General features: G+C 42.4%; 1 protein-coding gene across 1 annotated transcript in view; it reads right to left on the bottom strand.

The window, feature by feature from the left end:
• The window catches only part of fchsd2 (FCH and double SH3 domains 2), a 56,566-nt gene that overhangs the window by 24,695 nt on the left and 9,371 nt on the right, over positions 1-22,500 (bottom strand). Inside the window, exons 3-9 of the mRNA XM_079353219.1 lie at positions 16,645-16,690; positions 7,144-7,223; positions 6,362-6,506; positions 6,045-6,178; positions 4,492-4,546; positions 4,148-4,296; positions 1,621-1,642 (exon numbers count right to left, since the gene is read on the bottom strand). Of these exons, the coding sequence (XP_079209345.1) occupies positions 1,621-1,642; positions 4,148-4,296; positions 4,492-4,546; positions 6,045-6,178; positions 6,362-6,506; positions 7,144-7,223; positions 16,645-16,690 (631 nt within the window). The remainder of the gene's footprint in view (positions 1-1,620; positions 1,643-4,147; positions 4,297-4,491; positions 4,547-6,044; positions 6,179-6,361; positions 6,507-7,143; positions 7,224-16,644; positions 16,691-22,500) is intronic.

The raw sequence follows: 22,500 nt of genomic DNA on the forward strand, positions 1-22,500 counted from the left end.
CGAACCAGGGGTGACAGTTACATCAGTGTAATTCCATAATCCTTTATAATAGATTCAAGAGTACAAGAGAATCAGGAAGAGACACGGAGGAGAGACAAAGTGAGTCATTGAGTAAAGCCATATGCAGCAGAAGTGCTCGCAAGGTTGTTTCGTAATTAGCCACTAGATTGTCATGATAATACATTTATTCCCATCTTCAAACTTTGAGAACTCATCCACCTTCTACTTCTTTTTTTTTTTATGAGCCTGACCATGTCAACGTCTGCGTCTCCTTCCTGATTTGAGTACAAATTCCCCTTCAGGCTTTGGGATCGTTTGGTTTAACTTTGTTGAAGCTTTGAAAAGCAGACAGATGTATTTAGTGTAAGTGAAACACTTTCCCCGTGTCAGCCATTGGATGATTGATGCCAATTTGATAAATGTGTTTTATCACGAGAAAAAAGCATCAAAAGTACAGAGAGTCAGTGAATATGAAAATTAGAGTTCCGGTCGGAGTATTTCTGGCTCTTTCTTTCCACATTATCATCAAAACAAAATGAAACATCTAGATGTACAATAGCTCAGAGTTGAGTCTTCTTGTTATATGTGCGCTTCAGTCTACTCACACAGGTGTTTTCACTCATGTTGATTAAGCCTCATCAAGAAAGGCTGTGATTGGCTAACAACTCAATCACTCTCCTGTGAGTTTTGTCGCACTATTTAGGGAGGGACAGTTTGCCCTGTATTTCTTATTGGACGAAGCACTTTTGTGACATCACATCATTCCCAGTTCATGAGTCCCATTTACACCCATTCACGTGTTTAAATGGCAGCTCGAAAATAAAGAGTGAGAAATTGTATTCTACAAAAGCACGGACACCTCGCAGCTTCCCAGCCGCTGCAATCCAACTCTGAGAACTGAAAGTTTGTGTTTCACGTGTTGCTTATATTCCTCCGAACAGAGCGCACATATTTTATAAATGCAACTAAAATGAGAAACAAGTGCGAAACAAAATACCAGAAAAAGAAAAAGAGGGAGCGATCCATGAGGCAGCAAGAGAGCAAGAAGGCAGAATGTCAAAGGAAGGACTAAATCTGAGCAGATGTTTCCATTTGACAGCTTGTATCGTTAGACTTTGTGATGTGGGCCGATATAAAGAGGTTTTAATGAAGTACGCAGCCCGAATGAACAGCAAATTCTAAGGGGAGCTGGGTTAGTGCTGCCAAAGTGTAGGCCACACTGCCAAAACAGACTGATCAGACAGAGAGGAATGAATGTGAGAGAGAGAGAGAGAGATGAGAGAGAGAGAGACTAATAGAGAGGATGAGGAGAGGAAGAAAGAGCATTGGAAGAGGAATGAAAGTTATGAGTAGATAGGAGTATGAAAGACAGAGAGACATATCTGTGGGTTTGTGTCTGTCTGCGTGTGAAGTGTTCTCTGGATGGTGTTCTGACAGCTGCAGGGGAAGTTGAAAGGGTTCAGATTCCAATTCAACAAAACACAGAGCCTGCAAAACACACACACACACACACACCTTGAAATACTCAGACATTCGTTCCCGCCACTTGCCAAAGAACTTTAAAAAAAAAAAAAAAAAAGCTCACACTCTCCAGAACCTGCACTCTCACTCTGAGCTGACCAGAAGATGTCTCACACCAAGTCTACGACCAACACATGAGCTCACTTCACAGACATCTGTTCACGTCAAAAGAAAACAAAAGACAAAACACACACACACACACATCTTTTCAAATATGCACACAAACATCCCAAATGGAGCATTAGTGCACGCAGAACACGGCCTGAAAACAATGGCCGACTGATGAGGAAATTATGTCATTTCGGGCGTGTTGTTTGCCGACTTCTCCCTTAATATTCCCTCATCATATCGCTTGTTTCCTCCTCCCCCTTTCTTCTCTTCCTCCCCTCCTTCTTCCATCCATTTAGGGGAGTGTTGTCAGGAGGATGGAGTGAGTCAGCCTCCAGAAAAAGCCCTGTACTCATATTATTGCTCAGTGTGTGTGTGTGTGTGTGTGTGTGTTAAAAGACTGCATCCACCTGAACGAGTAGAGCGCAGGAGACCACGCAGGGCAGCACAGAAGTAACCGTGTGTCTCAGCGTGTTACGTGCTAAAGATGGACAGTGCATCCCATGCTAACAGCAGAGGGAGGCGGAGAGCAGTCTTTCCCTCCGTCGCCCTTCCACTGTGACTGTCGCATTGACAAGGACAGCCGCTCTCAGTGTAGACGGAATACATGCATTTCCTCCAGCGACAGGCTTTTGAAGTAAAGCTCTGATTTCTTTCACACTCAGTCCTCTCATTTCTAACATCTGTTGATTCTGTTTGAGGCCCCTTCATCACAGTCAGCTCATCTCGTCTTGATGGTTTAATGTAGAAAAATAAATACAATATATTCAACAGAAGGAGAAAGACTGATTGAAATGGAAAAATCAGAAGTAAAGAGGAAGTTAAAAACAAAACAAAAAAAAGAGCTCTGCTGGTGTGCACAACACTCCGGTGGTTTCTGGGTTGTTCTGATTTGTTAGAGCATATTGGAGCTCATCTGATGATCTCCCCCCACAGGAGTTCTGTTATCTGTGACTTTCAGGTGAAGACTTGTAAACACAGCATCTAAAAAAAAAACATCATAATAATAAAAAATAAAAAAAAATGCAGGAGAGAGCTGAGTTGAGCAGATTGCTTCCCTCTAGCGATGTCCCCTTAATTCTCTCTGTGTGTTTGCGTTCATGTATTTTGTGTATGTGCATGTTTCCCTGCAGTCCCGTCCTTCTGTCGCAAGCCGCTGAGAATCTATAATTCACAATGGCCTCACAGTATAGATGCTCGCACACGCCTCAGGCACGTGGGTGAGGGTGAGGGTGAGGGTGAGGCGGAAAGAAGGAGAGAAGGAGACGGAGGACGAAACAGCAGCACACAGCAAACAGAAACAGATGAAGGAGCTTCGCTTCATCTTCAGGTTAAAGGTACATTCATCTGAATAAATGCAACTTCTTCATGGTCTGGAGGGAGAAGAGAAATAAACAGACACAATACAGCTTGTCATGTCTGGGACGCATGACTGTCTGAACATCCGACCTGGAGGTTTTGTATGCATGCGAGTGTCTGTGTGTGAGTGTGAGAATAACAGTAGTGATGACATCAGCATCACTCAGCAGCCTGACGTCAGCGTGCGTCGCTCTCTCTCTCTCTTCTACAGAGCAGTCGGTTATTTTGAGTGCATGATAACTGGATCGTGACCAGAACAGAAGACTTTCTAACATCTCGGTCGTTATTACAGTTTTAGCACCCAGCACCCTGTTGTTGTTGTTTTGTTTTTTTTCTTCTGTGCCCGAAAAGTCATAAACAAACAAACGCACATACAACCTCTCACTGCTCAAAGAAAACTGCAGGTTGACAAAGATTCGGCTTCCCGCGTCACACCGCCGCGCTCTTTGTTGCAGAATGTCATTTAACTTGGACTCACAGAGAGAGGGTTACAGCTCCTAATCAAACGCATTATTAGAATCCTGGTCCCCAAAGCAACACTCACTCAGTGATGAAGCACTGGATGTCAGATTAAGATGATGAGGCAAAAAGATTTATTGGGGATACAGGAAGTAAAAAAAAAAGAAAAGAAAAAAAGAAGATATTTCTACTTTGACAGTGTTTGGAAAGCCACTTAGTCAGTTCATTCAACATTGTGGAAATTCTAATTTCATGCCTTCCAATCATTTGGTTAGAATAGACACCAGGATGGCTCTTTTTAAATGGTTTCCTTTCACACTGCCCCCCCCCCTTCCAAACAGACATTCAGAGAGCTCTCTTTGAAGACTAAAAGCTGTGAAATATTCTCTTTTTTTTTAAACACCATTTCCCCTCTAAATACTTCGGCAGTTTGAAGTTTTGCGAAGTCATGAAAGGAAAACATTTGATCTTAAATTGAGCTTTAATTCAAAGAAGCTCCCCACTTTGAATTGTGGAGCTACAAACTGTGTCCAAGTTCCTGTGTGTGTGTGTGTGTGTGTGTGGGAGGGGGGGGGGGTCCCTCTGGGTTTTCCTGAGCTTGAAAGTGATTACTTTCAGTTATAAAGGGGAAAAGGTCCTTGATGCTACTTCATACAAATGGGAGGTTTTCTGAAATGTTCATTTCTTTCACTTCTTTCACATTCGTGGCGAGGTGAATACCTGTATGCAGTGCAGTAGATCTGTATGGTAGTACCGGTCGTGGTGAGCGTTGGCAGCAGCTAGCGTTAGTAAGTAGTCGTTCCTGGCTTGTGTTGCCTTTGAGTTGCAGTCACTTCTCTTGGCTTTCAACTGAAAGGGAAGAAAGAGATAATGTTGCAATACCCAATAATGGAAACAGACAGGAGTCCCCTTTTTCTCATCAGAGAAACAAAAAGAGAAAAAAAAAACTAAATAACATCAGTTTGCACATCGCGGGATGAAAGAATCCGCTTGAACGCGTTGCCTGAAGAGGAAGTGAAGGCGGTCTGTTTTGAACACTCTTACCTTTACACTGGCTTTCTGTAAACTAATTCTTGATTGGAAAAGTCCCAATTTAGACCTGAAAGACAAAACAGAGCAAACCAAGGCATCAATCTCCATGAAGAATATATCAAAAATGTAACTTTAAGTCAAGATGGAGGGGAAAAAAAATTGTAACAGCACTGTTTGGCTTTTTACTTCACACAAATCTGGATTCAATCAAAGACTAATTGACGTCAAGTTAATGCTCGAAGGAGAAAAACGATGCAGGCCTTTCTACGGCATCATAACTCTGATCTCTAGCCTCTGATTCAGAGCAGCCCTCATATATTGACCCTGAACAAGCTGCAGCTTCACAGCAATAAATCGCTGCCTGATCCAGCCATCATGATTTATATCAATGGTGACATCAAAAAGACCCACCATATAAAATGATAGAGTGAGCCTGTGTGTGTGTGCTGCTTTTCTCTGCTACTGTGCTTACAGATTATCCACACACGTATAAATTAAGAAGGTGATATAATGTCGGTGTCTTGCATGTGTGACAACGCGAGGTCTGTTTCTGTTTACGCTATCCCGCTTTACACGCCAAGAACTCCAAACCACGTAGTAAGTGTGTGTGTGTGCTGTGCCTCTGCAGTCCCATCAGTTTCTTCCTGCATGCTCTTTCCTCGTGCCCAACAATGACTAATATCCCGACATTGTTCCCCACCAACCCTGTAACACACACTAATGATGGGCACGGCAGCAATGCAGTCGTTTCTGTGTCTGTCTGATAGAGCACTGAAAACAGTGGAGCGGGCGATCGATGCAGTCAGGAATCCATTGAAGCAAAAAAAAATGTCACCATGGCTGCTGCTGGGGAGGGAAAAGCGACACTCACCAGGACTGGATCTCACTTGTGTGAACTGTTGTACTGAAAACTTTTCAAACTTGTTTCCGAGCTTTTTCCTCTATTCTTTACGGAAAGAAACCACAAAGAACTTTTCGACATTTTAAATGTCTGCAGACGTGATTCAGATTTCAATGTCTGCTTTGATTCACTCCCAGAGAAGTGCGTCCACTAATGTTGCAACCATCCTGCGTTTGATCTCATCCTGGAATTTGTATTTTGGTTTTTACTAAATAATGAGAAACACTTGTAAGACTGTGTGTATCTGGTTGCATCTTTCAGCCCTTATGTTGGGACTTCTCCCTCTCTCTCAATTCAATTTTAATTTCATTTCAGTGGGCTTCATTAACGTTGCTTGCTCAGTAAAAATAAAACACAATTACATAAAATGTAAGAATAAACAAATATTTAACTAACAAAGCTGTGCAGGTGTACATTGTTTGTTTTTTGTTTAAATACAGAAAGAAAATTAAATAAATAATAATTATAATTTAATTTAACTTTAGATCTTTTTATATCAAAGACATGCACACACTTGGCCAACATTGTTCTTTTGATGTTATTCTTTCTGACAATCTGGGCCGTCTGTTGAGTCAAAGTGGTTTTATTTTTTTTACTTTACACACAACCCGACCAAAACACACATTCTGACACACACACACACAAAGTGTCACGGTGAACTCACTTGGCCTCTATGTCTGCCTTCTCTCGTACAGCGTGGGCGACCTGTTCACAGTCGTAGTATTTTTTCTTGGCTTTGGCCAACTCTTTCACCGACTCCTGCAGCTCTGTTTGAATACCACTCAACTGATCTATGGTCTGTGAAGGATGCAAGAAAAAAAACAGGCAGAGAGAGAGAGAGCAGACCAACATGAGTCACGTTAACTGAATGGACGGATGTGAGAGAGAGAGAGAGAGAGAGAGAGAGAGAGAGAGAGAGAGAGAGAGAGAGAGTGCCTCGGGATATTTCGAGTAACTTCCACTGTCGACACATTCACTCACCTTTTTCAGTTGCTGTTCCTTGTAGAGTCGAACCGTCTTCGACGGCTCTGATACTTGACTTTTGTAGTTGTCGCACACGTTGAGTCTGGACTGGCTCACCTGCACTGTACCTTCTAAGTAGGACCTCCACACTGCGTACACATTCCTATATTTAAAGAGAAGAGGCAAACAAACGCTGACTCATCGCGATCACAAAACTCGCCGTCTGAGGAGTAAATGTTTAGAAAACCAAGATCTCCTGCAGCGTGGCTAATTTTTTTTAAATTCCCATGGCCGCTGTGTGGTTGCTACTGAGGGCGTTCGAAACGGTTCGTGCACCTGAAAAGGGGGAACATATTTGAAGCGGTAGCTAGAAGAAAACAAACAGAAAACTAACACCAGTGAGATCTGTGGACTTAGTGCCAGTTGAATTCAGTTGGAGGTTTTATGTTTCAGTGCCTGTGGTACAGTAAATAATGACTCAGAAATGTGCTGTAGCCCATACTGGGATCTTTTTTTCTTTTTCTTTTCAGTAACAAGCAGAGCACACATTTCTTATGAGTGCAGCAGCAACAGACTGCAGGTGCCAAAAGCGATGCAGAGTGGCTGCAGGCCTGAGATGAGTTGAGCAGTGCTTCGTGCATTCTTATCACGCTTACACACACACACACACACACACACACACACACACACACACACACACACACACACACACACACACACACACACACACACACACACACACACACACACACACACACACACACACACACACACACACACACACACACACACACACATACCTATAGTCTGTTCTCTGGTCATCAGGGTTGATTCCAGGCCAGTCTCTCTTGAGGTACTGGCTCGCTAACTTCTGCAGAGCCTGAAATCACAAGAGTCCAGACAGAGCACTTCATTAACATTGTACTAATATTATCTTTATGATGTGTAAGAAAATCATTTTGTTCAGCGTGGAGCATGTTATGAGAATGGAACAATGGACCCCTAATTCATAAATCCCTTTTTCCTAACCCATGGAATAGTTTGGGGAGTGGACTCAGAATGAGGCAAAGCTTTTCAAAATAAATATACGGCTACATTTTTCCTGACATTGCTGTTGAAGATTTGGAAAATGCGAGAAGTTTTTTTTTCTTGGGTGGTAAAAAGAAGCCGACTTCCTCGTGCACCTGCCCTGAGTGTGAGCTGATTTTTTTTTTAAAGTGCCCATCGCGGTTTAAACGTGTCGTTTCCTTGTGTTTCTGTTCTCTGCAGCTGCACTCTGAGTCGACAGTCCCACTTTAAAATGGATCGGCTCTGCGTCAGCATCAGTGAATCCCCAGTTAGTTCCTGTGAGTACGAGCAGAAAAAGAAAAAAAACCCAGAGGGCTGTGTAAAAGTGTAACCTACATCTTCTGGAGTGGGTCACTGTGTCAGTGGTGACAACTCGCAGACTCACTGGCCTCTGTGTGCCTCCAGCTGAGTGTGTGTGTGTGTGTGTGTGTGTGTGTGTGTGTGTGTGTGTTAATTCTCATTAATAAAAACTACAGCATCCAAATAGAGCTCAGGGACAAACTTAATAAGCCACATTGTCTTTTTTTATTTCATCAGCTATCGTCGAGGTCTGCATTTAAATCTCATCTCTCTGGTCTGCTTTCAAATCTTTCCATAATCGACTCTCTGCCTTTGCCTCTCTCTCTCTCTCTCTCTCTCTCTCTCTCTGACTCTCTCTCTCTGTTATTGAGTCCCCATCGACCTCTCTCCTCCTGCTCTTTCCACCTTCCACAGACGGTGAGTTTCACTTCTTTCTCTCCCTCCCTGGACCTGGAGCTCAGCACCTAGCATCATGTGTCGTCGGGGTGACGATGGCTGAGTGACCCCCCCCCCCCCCCCCCGGAACCCACCAGCTAGAGGAAGTCATCATGAGCCAGGTTTTCATTTAAGAGAAGGATGATCTTTAAAAAAAAAAAAAAAAAAAAAAAACAGCTGCTCATGTTATCTTCTCACTGCTCCTGTTGTTTTTGGTGAATGGCAGCAGGTGGGTGGGGGGGGGGGGACATATTCTGTGGCACAGTTTAAAACGCAGCTTACATGAGGAAAGATAACCTATTCCTAACATGGCCACTGAAGGAAATAATGAACAGGAGCCAGCAGGTGTGCGAGCCAGAAAAAGACCAGATCATGTCCTGCCATGTCCAGAGAATGAGGAAAGTCTCTCGCTCTCTCGGGAGGGGGGGGGGGACTGTAACGAGAAAGAGTTTGTATGTGAACTCGGACTGGACAGACACACGGCACTAAAAGAAGCGGCTGGGGTATAAAATGCCTTACACTTATTTGTTGGGGGGTGTGTGTGTGTGTGTGTGTGTGTGTGTGTGTGTGTGTGTGTGTGTGTGTGTTGAGCAGCCGGGTTGAACGAGGACGGTGACTGACAGCTGAGACAACCACCGACTGTGAGCTGGCAGGCTGACAGGAGCTGGAACGTCTGATAATTCATCAGATCTTGAACGCAAACATAAAACAAGCACAACTACTGATTTTACTGCCCTTTCCCTTCAATTACAGGAAAACCTCAAAAGACACATTTATCAACGCAAGACGTCTTGAATACAATCCAAGAAGTCCTGGTCGCCCCCCCCCCCTGTGCTTGATGCTTTTCATTCAGGGCTGTTTGACACGTTCCCTCCGCTCTGTGTCCTGAGCGTCTGACAGTCACGTCCTCCGAGGTTGCGCTTGTATGTATATCTGGTCTTTGGGAGTTTTACCCCAATACTTGAGGATACTTACACTTGATTGTTCTTGTCAAAAACTAGGTTTTAAGTTTGCCGAAATAACAAACAACGTGATGCAGATAAAAAAAAAAAAAAAAAAAGCAAGCTTGTTACAGTCTGAAAACAAACATTTGAAACGCTTGTCTGGTGAAGCGACGTTGGATAGATAATTTCTGATCTGCATGACATACAAGGCGCCGAGCAGATAAGCCGCTCAAGTGGAAAATGTATAATCATGTATATTTCATTGGTTTAGGGCTGTAACGGTACACGAAGGTTTTGTCATGAACAAAAAGCATGAATAAGACCTGAGCGCATCGTTCCAGGCTTCTCTCGCTGATTCTGCACTGAAGGCGGAGAACGTGTCCGATCGTTCTCTCCAGCGTCTTTCACGATGCCTGTGATGACATCTCCTGATTTGAAAATAGAAACGAAAAAAGCTGCGAGTCTCAGAGGCCCCTCGGCATATTTAACCCCTTCGACGCCGATCGTCGCGAATTTGCATCGAAACCGCTTCCGCTCCAAACGCGGCCAGAACAGCGTCCGTATTCCTCCACCGCTGGTTGATGCACTTTCAATACACACCGAGGAACCTTTAGCATTATTTGTCATAGGACCAGTCAAAGACAGAACAACATCCATTTGATGTGCTATGTATGTGCTATTTTTATGTCATATCTATTTATGTGCTGTTTTCAAATAAATGTTCTCTACTTAATACTACTTTAATACTTGGAAACAAATTCAGGCATCATGGGGTTAAAGGTGCATCATGATGACTCTTCAGGATGAAGTGTGGTCACTGGATGGACCTCCTGTGTCACCCTGCACACACCAAATACTAGCAATCCAGACGAGCCCTTGAGTACAGAGCTGACGTCTTCTGATATTTCACCACCTCTCTGAGGATTTCTGATCCTTGTTCTTCCTGCTTCTTCTTCTTCTTTTACCCCCCACCACCACCTTCCCCTCCCCTCCTTATTTTCTTTTTATATCACATATTCCTCTCGCCTTTTCGTTTTTTCCTCCCCTCCATCCTCTTTCCAAAGCTCTTCTCTTTTTTTTTCCCCGTCTCAGTAGGATACCTCATCCCCTCCCTTCTCCTTTCTGTGCTGTCAGTCAGCACCTGAAATCCACCTGGACTGCATGTTGCTATGGCAACACCTCTGCCCTTTGTCTGTAGTCTGGGTGAGGTGGAAGTGTTCCTTTTAATACTACACAAACATACAGTTTATAAAAAAACAAACAACAAAAAAAAAAACACACAGACGCAGTCTCACACTAGCATCCTGTTTTTGGGATCGAGGGTGGCAAACAGGGTACCGAAACAACAGGATATCCTGAGGAGACCAGTGAGTGTGTGTCAGAGAGAGAGAGAGAGAGAGAGAGAGAGAGAGAGAGAGAGAGAGAGAGAGAGAGACGGTAAAAGGAGGGGAAGAGGGTAAAAGGAAAGGAAGAGGAAGACTACTATTGAAATCGTTCTTTTGCATCTTCTAAGCGACAGATCCGTCCTGAGACATTAAATCGACCCGTCAAAATAAGAGTTGATTGTGAATCACGGCTCTGAACGGGTCGATGTTTCTTTACAGTTACAGATGTGGTTTTGCCCATGCAGGCTGCTCTCAAGTTTTCAGACCAAAACATCTGATTAACACTTAGTTCAGAGGGACTGTGTGAGGTCGTGAATAGTGATGAGAGACAAGCGGGGATGTCTTTGTAACTGTCGGTCAGTTCATCCCGTCACATTTATTCTTGCTGTTTTTCCCGAGGTGCGCACAAACTCTGCAGACCTTGTTACTTCAGCCTTTCTGTTTGCTCTGCCTCTTCTCCCTCTCACTTATTTCCTCCTGCATCTGGCTCACTTATCTTCACTCTGCTGCCTCTGTCTGATTCCATCCAGCCGATGTGTCTCAACTTCCACCTCAATCAATATACTTGATTTTCTCGACCGTCTCTTCCTGTCTGCGCGTCTCCAGCCAGAAGCTCTCTGCCTTCTGTGTGTGTGTGTGCGTGTGTGTGTGTGTGTGTGTGATCCTGATGTGTCTTTGACGTCCACATCTGCACAGAAAGCTCAGGTAAAAATATGTTCTATATATAACAAAGCACATGAGTCTTTTTTTATGTTTGACAGAAAACAGGGGAAAAGAGAGAACTCATTACTACTACCTCTCTGCTGTTCTAAGTCATCATTTTCCCTTTTATTAACCTTGTCCAAATCAATGTGGATCAAACAGCAGAGGCAAATGCATAATTAATAACGTGGCCATAATGGATGTGTGCACAGACTAATGCAATGCAAGATAAGGGCCATGTCTGAAAGAACAAACGGAAGTTCACAGAGAGAAGAAAAGGAATGACAGATAGGATTTACAAAGTCTACAACGTTCATATAAAGAGCAGACAAAGCGTGACAGATTCCCACAACATTCAACATTTGGATTTAAGGGACGACAAATCCGGTGAGGCTGCAGGGAGGGAAGGCGGCACATGCAGCAGCAAGCAGGCCTTTTTGGGCAGTACAGTGAAGTGTGAGGCCAGCCTCAAACTATTCCAGCTATGTTGATCGTGGGAGAGAGAGTGGAGGACACACGCACACGCACACGCACACACAGAGCTTTTGATTGACGTATGGTAATAAGAGCTGACACATTGCACAGAATCTGGTCTGATAGGTTAAAAAAAAAAAAAAAAAAAAAAAAAAAAACTTCACCCCCCCACTATTTTTTTCCTCTGTTTGGATAAATGTTTACACCTTGATTCGTTTTAGACTTGTTTTGTCTCTTACAGCTTGTAACGTCCCTCTGCCTTCCTCTCGTCCGCTTGCCTTCTCTATTTCTCAGTGTCTCTCTGTCGGACCACCCGACTGATCTGACACAACAGGACGGGGGCCGATGAGCAACTGGCAGCGTTTGACCTGAGCGTCTAAGACAGAAAGAAGCAAGGGCAGCAGTGCAAAAAAAAAAAGTAATTGCTGCAACATGGAATCATATTTTCATCAGATGCTGCAACGAAATCCAGTTTTATCATCACGCGTCTCTGATAAGAAACCACTGGGAGCTCCCACATTCCTGCACATCAACATGCAAATGTATTATGCACACACCTACAATTAGGAGGGGATCCATTGTCCTACTGAGTAAGGGGGTGTGGGGGGAGGGGGGGGGTGTTGCTAGGCAACCTCTTTTTCTAAGGTGAACAAGACAGTGCAGCAGGAGAACAGTGCGAGACAGAGAGAAGTGAGGCAGTGTGAGGGAGAAGGGGAGATAATGAGTGTCTGAAAGCAGAGGGGTTGACCGAGGGACGCTCAGCCGTCATCATTCTAACTACATGTAAATATAGACACACACACACACACACAACCCGCCCCTTTCTCTCTCTCATCTTCCTCACTCTCCTCCTCTCCTCTTGTGTGTGTATGGTTGTTAGGTCTAAAGGTGTGGACACCTAATGCCAACAAACTGAACAAAAAAAGGAAGATGGTTAATATTTGGCAGAAAGCCGACAAACATCATGGGGGAGAGCGGCTCTTTCTCACTCTTTAGCCCGATATGGGGAAATGATGGTCTGATGGTGGCTTTATAAATGGGGGCTGTCAAAGGGCAACAAAAAATAGGAGATACTTATTGACATGACAGTAATCATATGAGGAAATATGGCATATCCTGCAATCAATTCTAGTACTTAAAATGAAGGAACTTTATTAAAACAAAACTATATCAATGTTTGTCTGTCCCCTGTTTGTCAACAGTAAAAAGATAATGGTGAAGGACTGTCAGGGGGAGAGGACTGATGTATGAGCTCCTCTTAGAAAAGTCCTCAGTCATTGGTAAAGAGACTTGAGGATGATGTCACTGTCAAATTGAGACAGTATCACTGGTTAATGAGAACACACATAGCCCAGGGAAAACCTGAATGGATTTAATAGTAACGTTGCCGGATGTATGCATCAAATGCAGAACAGAGAAGAGTCCACTTTTCCCCTGTCTTTGGCAGAGCAGTCAGAGAATAACGAGGGACTGTATCCAGGACATGTTATTCACACAAATACCGCTCAGTCCAAAGCATTTTAATTCAGGATTGTATCCGCCTGGCTGTAAAATCAAAAAAGAGTCAACAAAGAATTTTTTTTAGATATAACTTGTCATTGGCCAAAAGAGTTATAGCTCTATCCTGGAATGATGTCAGTAGATGAACAGCTGCTTTGGTTAATCTGTTATCTGGAGAAGAGAGATCTGTCCATCCACAGAATATATCATTAGTTTCTGCCTCAACAGTTGTACTTTAATTATAAGATTAAGCTGAACTGCAGTAATGTCACTATATACTCCCCAATTATTCATCACATGTGTATTTTATTTTGCTATTTTACTAATCTTTTTTTTTTTTCATCATTTGACTTATGACTTCATGTGTTTTAAAATAATGTTGGTGTGTTCTGTATGTGTGCTTATAAGTAAATAAAAATATTGTTGGAAAAGAAAAAGTTGTGGACAGCTGCATAGAGTTCATTGCGACGCTAAGAGCCTGATGGGTAACATAATTTAATGTTTGCATTGAGATTGTGTAATTGTGTGATTCTCCCCATTTTGTCCGCGTGTGCATGTGTGTGTGTGTGTGTGAGAGCATGTGCGTGTGTGTGAGCAGGTGAAGCCGAGCAGCATTAACCTACAGCAGGACATTCAACAGTCGTCGACACTGTTTGCTTTGCTCTCAGACACCCTTCAAGTTAACGGCTCAGTAAAGAGAGGCATGCTGACACAGCCGTCTTCAAGCGATGCTTTGATTCTGTGTGAAGTGGATGTCTTATAGGCAGAACTAATATTTCACAGGAAGGTAGAGTGCAACAGTTGCAATTATTGTTTACTTTTAATATGACGAAACTAAAAGAGTAAGTTGTATTTAAGTTTGTTTTGAAATTATATTTGTATATATTAGTTGATCATTTTATCGGATATATTAGACTTTTATTTTGAAGTTAACTTTTATGTCACGTTGGACTGCTCGTGAGATTTGACATTCAGCGATTGTCGACAGCATGGCAGGAGCGGACTCTCAATGAAGAAAAGTTCACAATTCTCTTTATTAGCATGCAGCCAACGAGGTGATTTATTTTTGTATGGTAATTTATTATTTTGTTTTAATTGACTGTTACTGTATTGATTATGTGCTGTACCTGTCATTTATGTTTGTTCATATTGTTTAGTAATTGTCTTTTTTTATGCCGTTTAGTTTTCACGATGGATTTGGGGGAAGCTTCAAATAAACCCTGTTGCATGAAAGCCACTTGTGTCTGCTGTGCTTGGAGGGAATTATATAGAGGAAGTCATTCTTGCACACAAAGTTAAGAAAATAAATATTTGCAAATTGTCTTCCCGAAGGTCTGAACGAAGATTGCGTAGCTGATCATAAAGTCCATTAACTCAAATAATTTTGATGAAAACAAGCTTGCAAATAATGTTTATTTTTAATAACAGGCGATGTGCATATTGTCTTCTCAGAAATTGGATTTTAATTATACACAAAAAGAAAGAACATTTTTGGCCCGATGTCTAAAAGTTTTGAATTTGATCAGTTGTGCACATCATGAAGCCCGACCAGCTGATATCATCACATCCAGGGACGATCAGTACCAGCTAATGATATTGCTGATATGAGCTGGTGTTACTCAGCTGAGTGACCAACCTGTCTCTCTAATACTCATTATGTTTTTGACAACTGCATTCGGGGGATCTACAGATCGAACGTAGGTCTAAAAAAAGATATTGGCTGATAAATCTCTATCACAGCTTTTTCTCTCAAGAAGCCAATTCAAACTCCTCAGAACATTTTAGGTTGCATGCTGGGTAGAATTGCTAGAGGAAGAAAATCCAACCAGTGAAGGCTGAGAAACGGCTCCATGTACAGTCTATCTGAGAGAGGAGATGGGGCTCATTTGCATGCACTACTGTCTGAACCGAACAAGAGTTATTAATACTACAAGTGTGACAACAGGAAGAGAAAGTACATAATAATAAAGAGATTAAAAAACATCTGTGAAAAAAGAACAAGCAAGGACGAGGAAAGTGAAACCACGTGAGGTCTGCAGCAGGTTTTCAAAAATCTCACTTTTTTAAGATCATTTCCTCGTTCAGAACTATGATCGGATCCATTACAGGTGTTTGTATCGACGTGATTTACGTTCTCAGTTTGTGTCCCAGTGACACCAAGAACTGTCCGTACCCCTGTTAAAATGTCTTCATGTGACACCGACGCGTTTGTCCGAAGTATTCGTCCAGAGACAAAGGCCGCATCATGACAGCAGCTGATCTCACGTCGAAGGCTTTTTGGAGGACGCTGTCTGCAGGCGAGGAGCTCCTCACTCGAGGGGCTTCTTAAATCATCAGTTCAGCTTCACGAAATTAAAACAAGAGGCCTCGTGAGGAAAAGAGCTCGCTGTACAAAGACAAGTGGCAGGTTATGTTGGAGTGGGAAAACTCCTCAAGTCTTTCCCTCAAAAAGTCAGAATTTCTTGACTTTAGGACGTTTCACCCGGACATAACGCTCTTAAATACTTGAGTTACAACTGTAACTAATTTTCTTAACAGACGACAAGTAGATTTAAGACTGATTTCTTAAATTGATCATTTTTCAGGTACATTAAAGGCCCTGCGGGGATTTGAACCCAGGACCTTTTGTCTACGAGACATGTACTTTCACTAACTTAACCATAAGGCCAGGATAACATCAGTGACACAACATCACTCCTGGGCTCAGTAGCCTTCCACCATGTCAATGATATGGCGCCTTGTTTCACTTATTACATGGACATTCGACAAAACATCATTTAGCGTTGAACTAGCGTGTCGTTGGATTAAAGCCACCCTGTGTTAGAAAAAAAGTTCACCGGTCCACCTGAAGCAGACTCAACTAAATCGTCTGTGCGAGGAGGAGGAGAGGACCACAGTCATCTGTCAGAGGAGAAAAAATAAAGTCCAGTCTTTATAGAACGGTCAGGTTCTTTTGGCTATTTCAGAAATTCTTCCATTTCATATTTTATGCCTCCACAAGCAAAGCAGCTCGAGTACAGATAATGTTCTGCGTGATTTCACCAAAGCGCTGCTGATAATTGGTCAATACAGCTCGGCCTACAAACCGTCAACTAACAGAAACCAGAACACTTCCCAAACCGCTGAGTAATAATGTGGGTATAGATGTGGAATATAAATCAAGACGTTGTGTAGCTAACACAACACTGGAGTATTGATTTAAAAGAAAATATTGAACTCCATTGATTGAGTTCCAGTTTAAGAGACGAGCACTGTTACCACCTTGACTGAAGGTAGCTTCAATTTTAAAAAAGTGGCACTCCGATGCAAACGTTTGCATAACATTTGTATTTTTTTTTCATCAATTGCACATTTTACAATAATCTCCAGCATAAAAGCAGCCCCAACATTAGTACACACTAATGCGCACTAATTGAAAAGGCGTCCTCACAGTGGTACCACCCAATCAGAACCACAAACACACATTCAGCAAGAGGCCAGTCATTCTTCTTACCTGTGCGTAGTCCCTCTCCAGCTGTCCCTTCTTCAGACTGTAGCTCCTACAAACAGAACCAGACAGCTTAGAATGAGTGCCTGAACATTTCTCATTTTATTCAAATGTTACCAATTTAAAAAATAAAAAGTTATAAAAAGCCGATGTGTAACTGACACTTAACCATAACAGGAGAGTATGAATGCATAGGCATGCAACGGTCATGTTTGGTCTATTCCAACAGCTCTGCACAAGCAGAAAACGCTTTAAACAAACATTTTTTTATTTCACAGTTCTGGTTGGGGGAAATAAAAAAACAAACTTCTGTGCTTCTCCCTTTCTGGTAGCAGAGACAGTGAAAGCTCTTATCACCAGTGAGGAATGTGCAGAATGAAAACACAACACGAGGTGAACGCTCACACAGAGAGATAAGGACACGGTGTTTGCAGAGTGAATGAAGCAGCTTGAACGCTGGAGATGACCTCATTGGGGAGGGGGGCAACAATTTCTATTGGCTTTCTTTTCTTTCTTTCACACACACACACACACACACACACACACACACACACACACACACACACACACACACACACACACACACACACACACACACACACACACACACACACACACACACACACACACACACACACACACACACACACACACACACACACACACACACACACACACACACACACACACACACACACACTGGCCCGCTAAGTTTAAGACTCATAATCAGATGTAAATGGTTAAAAAGCAGGCTGGTCAGCCACCTCAGAGAAGTGTTTTTTTTTTGTTTTCTTTAAATGACTCCTTCTAGAGGAGCTTTTTACTGCCTGACTTTAATCATTTATGAAATTTTAAAAAAAATTTGGTGTGATTAGAGCAAGTAGAACACAAGCAAGGATCTAGAAAAGAGGAAACAATGTCAGTAATTGGACACACAGGTGCTGACAGGTAAAGCACAACATTGGCAGCATTTCAGGAGCTCTAACTAGTATAGAGACCGTCTGAAGAGTCATCGTTAATCAAACAACGCCATCATCATCACCATCTGACATCATCATCATCCTCATTAAGGTCATAGATCAAGCTAACTCTGAATCATGGGACATGTCCTGAACTCCATAAACTGTCTTCAATGACTCGAGTGAAATATGAAGGGATTTAAAATGTGAAGGTCTTACTCCGCTGGCTGACTTCAGCGCTGTATAACTCCTCTCAGTCTTAGATCTCAACAGAAACACGGTTACCCAAAGATTCATGGAGACAAAGAGTTTAGTTAGTTAGTCTCAGCAGTTCAGTTGTTGTAGAGGAGGTGGCGCAAACTCTGCGGCTCCTGTCGAGTAAATACATCCTAAAACCTGGTAAACTTAGAGTGACCTATCGTCTACCTTTCACAATCCTTAACTTACCAACAACAGCCTTTAATCCCCTTAAAGAGCATCTATGCTCTCAAGGACCTGATCAATTAAGCTTGATTAGCTTCTGAAAGGAAATCCAGCTCCATTTGTCGACCACAGACTCAGATCTTCATTGACGACATGAACACAAACGCACGTCTTGAATTCTTATTTTCGACGGGTGTCAATCACAAAACAAAAGCAGAATACAATAATCTAATTAAAGCAATTACATTCAAATTAACCAAAGTCAAACGCAAACTATTTTCTCACTCCATGCATCAATACGTTTCCCTTCACCCTGAATCAAAACATCTATCAGAAGAGAAGAGTATTTATTTCTCCTGTTGTTGATTTAACACGTCTTAAAGAATTTAACAGCTTCCCTCTGGCAGTTTTAGAACTGCAATAAGAGCGAGAACATTAGAGGACATCAAATGTAAGTAGCCCCCGGACAAGCTCCACATGTGTGTACAAAGAAAAAGATGTTTGTTTTTCCTCGTGTTTAGTTTTATTGTAGGATCCATTTAAGCAGATGCATCTCAGCCAAAAACTCTAGAGGCAAATAACAACTACAATAGAGCGAGATCACAGAGGGGCAACACACACAGAGGGGGGCACATCTTTTGTTTTCTCTGTGCCAATTACAAGTAGAGCAGTGATTCTCAAAGTGGGGTCTCCGAACCACAGCTTGGGGGTCCACGGAATAATTTAGAAAAGAAAATAGTAAAGTGTGCTGCATCGTTGAAAAAGCATATCCACAAACTGGGACCTCTTGTACTAATAAAATTAAGCTATTTTTGTCCAAAACTCTCGCCCACTTTAGCTTTGTGCCAATACATCAACTCTGATATGATCGTGTCGTGTCTGTCGCCTCATAGTGCGCAACACACACACACACACACACACACACACACACACACAAGAACAAAAACTCAAAGTAAAAAACACCTCGAAGCCAATCTCTTCTCAGAGTTTATAAAGTGAGTTAGGCTACTTGGAAAGTGTAAATGTAACCTAATTCTGTCGTTCAAGTACTCCAGAGTACATGAATACATTGCATGAATATATGCTTATCAACCTTACAATAATGAGGGGGTCCTTGGACAAATGTCTCACCTGAAAGGGGTCCATGGTCTAGAAAAGTTTTTTTTGTTGAATGTTTCAAAGGCCTGTCTGTGTAGTTTCTCATCCAGGTGATGGTTACTGTAAAGCTTGATTCAAAGGTCAACTAGACATGGTTTCACCTCTCCTCCGAAAGGCCTCTTCACTTCTAAACCAACTGGTGGACAGAGTTGAATGGTTTCGACTAATGAGCGAGGATGACTGAACAACCATTACACAAACGCATGGCACAGAAGATCCATCTCTCCAGGACAGGATTCTGCTGTCCACGTACATTTAACTCTTCACTTCACTGGTTTGAAAAGAAGCCGTCTTTCACCAATTTACGAGGCTGTTTTGAATTTTCTCAAATCAACTGAAGCCCTCGTACAACCTTAGAACATGCGACCCCAACGACCCGCAGACGACAGGGAGGGTTAACAGCTCTAAGCGAAACTAGGTCAGCGACTCAGGTAACGACTATCGTGTGAGTAATCCCAGATGATTAGCATTCTAATGATTTTCAGACTCCGTCTATCAATTCAGAACTAAAAAAGCCTTTCAGAGTAGAGGGGGAAACGTCTTCAAGATCTTCAACCAGTCCAGTTACCTTTGGATCAAGCTTCCCATTTTCTAAATGCATCATTTTGTGTTAAACATTCTGTGTCCATCTGTGCTTTAAAGGGGACGTATTATGCCCCTTTTTTTTTAACCTTTTCAAACGGCCCCCTGTGCTCTAAATGAAACACTTGCTGTGCTTTGGTCCAAATATAACATGAATCAAGCAGCAGAGGAGGTTTGTGACCCTGTAGACACCAGCTCCTTCAGAACGCTCCGTTTTGGTGTGTGTCTCTTTAAATGCTATGAGCCCCACTAAGTTTTCCCGGTAGATATTACTCCAATGTAGAAACAATAAAAATGGCTGACCTGAGCAAAAGTTTTGCTTTAGTCTGGCGGTGGAGCCCATGGGTGGAGATACGAAGGGAGGGGAGGGAATTTTCTGACCAGAATCCAACTTGTGATGTCACAGACTAAGAAAATGCGCATTTCGCTGTGTGGTAAGACTTAAACAGACCCCAAACAAAGACCTGGATTTCAAATTTTGTGGGTTAATAGACACTCAGGTTATCCAAATACATGTTCAAGAACACAGTCAAAGTGGATTTTTCATTATGTGTCCCCTTTAAACCGAAGCTGCTTTAGATTCCTGGATGTAAAAGCTGAAATGGACCGACGTGATAGACTCTACCTGACTAAACCAGTCTTAAATTCTGCACCGATATAGACCTGCATGGCCACACGCTGTCACTGATCTACTGCAAAGACTGGAGCACGTGTTTAGTGCTTCACTCCACCCCTGTGCATGACAGCTGAAACCTTACACGCTGCCTCTGCCTATAGCTCAGACATGTCCACCCCCGCCCTGCAGCATTGAGTCTGCACTCTACACCTCTGTTGCATGTCCTGCAGGCCTCGTTGGCGCAGTAGGCAGCGCGTCAGTCTCATAATCTGAAGGTCGTGAGTTCGAGCCTCACACGGGGCAGGTTTTTTGAAATTCACTGATACAACAACTTCACTGAAACCAAACTAAACAATTGCTATGCTAAAAGGTCAATTTGACCTTTGACCATTATGTTAATACACAACAGTAAAGCTCACTCACTACGTCAGAACAGTTCAAACGGGTGTGATCTCGCACATGAAAAGAGTCGATTAAGGACATGCGCTAAAAAAACGAGCAAAGTTTTTTTAGTGCAAAGTGTTGCTTCATTCAAGTTATGAAAGCACTCCTTCTGTCTGTTGTTTGACAGACTGACAATGAATGACAGCTGGTGAATTCATCACGTCAGCGTCAGTACACTGCGAGACCAAGCCCGTCCAAATAGTGTGCCACCAACCACTCTGTCGCAAAACACTTCATCTTCAATAATAAACACTACGTTGATTATTTCTGAATGGTAAATGCAACCTGTGAAAGTCAAATGCTTATGTTTGGCTGGAAAGAAACTACACCACAGTGGATTGACTTCCGATACACAAACGTTAAGCTTCCAACCAGTAGATGAGTTTCCATGTTCGGTGTGATACAAACTGTCGTCTTAGTTAGCCAGCTGTTAGCAAACTTTTGGAAAAGACATGAAAAACTTCCACATTTGAAAGTGGGGCACTTCCAGATGACTTTTATCTCATTTAAAAAATTAAAAATTCGTGAGCTTCTGATTAACAAATATCTTATTTCAGGCATCTAACTGATGACTAATCACATGGACATCAAGTGGTTGGACCAAGAAGTATTGATATTGTCATTTAAAGGATTCATTTCTGTAGAACCTGTTTAATTCTGGTAGATGACTTCAGAGAGCTACATACGACCTACCAATGAAAAAAAGGCACTGCTGAGATTCGAACTCAGGATCTCCTGTTTACTAGACAGGCGCTTTAACCAACTAAGCCACAGCGCCATAGAGGAGGGCCCATTGGATGGATTTTTACATGGAATTCTGGGAAATTAGCACAACACAACTCACAAGTGGGGAACTTCCAGATGTCTACGTTCAGCTTGTGTTTACCAAATACCTTATTTTAAACATCTAACCAAAATCTAATTGAAAACTTCCAAAGACACCAAGGAAATGAAAGCAGAAGCGCTAATTCATTTCTAGCTCTAAGGACTATTCACTGTGATCCACCTTTTATATGTGGTAAGACTTCAGAGAGCTACATACTACCAATGAAAAGGCACTGCTGAGATTCGAACTCAGGATCTCCTGTTTACTAGACAGGCGCTTTAACCAACTAAGCCACAGCGCCATGCCTCCCAGCCAATAGGAGGAGTTTATAATTCCACACTCTGGGAAATAAGAGCCAGACAGCCTGACTGACAGACTATTACTATTTACCCAGATTCAGGTTAGACCAATATGAGCAAGTGATTAATGATGAAGGAAAACAAATGTGGCGAGAGGAGTGTCAGTTTTAACTAAGTCAGTCACTTCTTTGGTTCAGAACCAGTAGATGAGTTTCCATGTTCAGTGTGATGACGCTAAATGATACACACTCACACTTTGGAAAAGACATGAAAAAGCTTTAAAATTCAAAAGTGAGGCACTTCCAGATGACTTTTATCTCGTAGAAAAACTTAAAATCTTGTAAGCTTCTCATGACCAAATACCTTATTTCAGTCTTCTAACCAAAAACTGATTTTAAAAAAAACTAATGGACATCAAGTCGTTGGAAGTGCTGAAATAATCATTCATTACTGTGGCACACGACTTCAGACAGCTACGTATGAAAAGGCACTGCTGAGATTCGAACTCAGGATCTCCTGTTTACTAGACAGGCGCTTTAACCAACTAAGCCACAG

The sequence above is a fragment of the Symphodus melops genome (assembly GCF_947650265.1).
Source record: "Symphodus melops genome assembly, chromosome: 10".
NCBI lineage: Eukaryota > Metazoa > Chordata > Actinopteri > Labriformes > Labridae > Symphodus > Symphodus melops.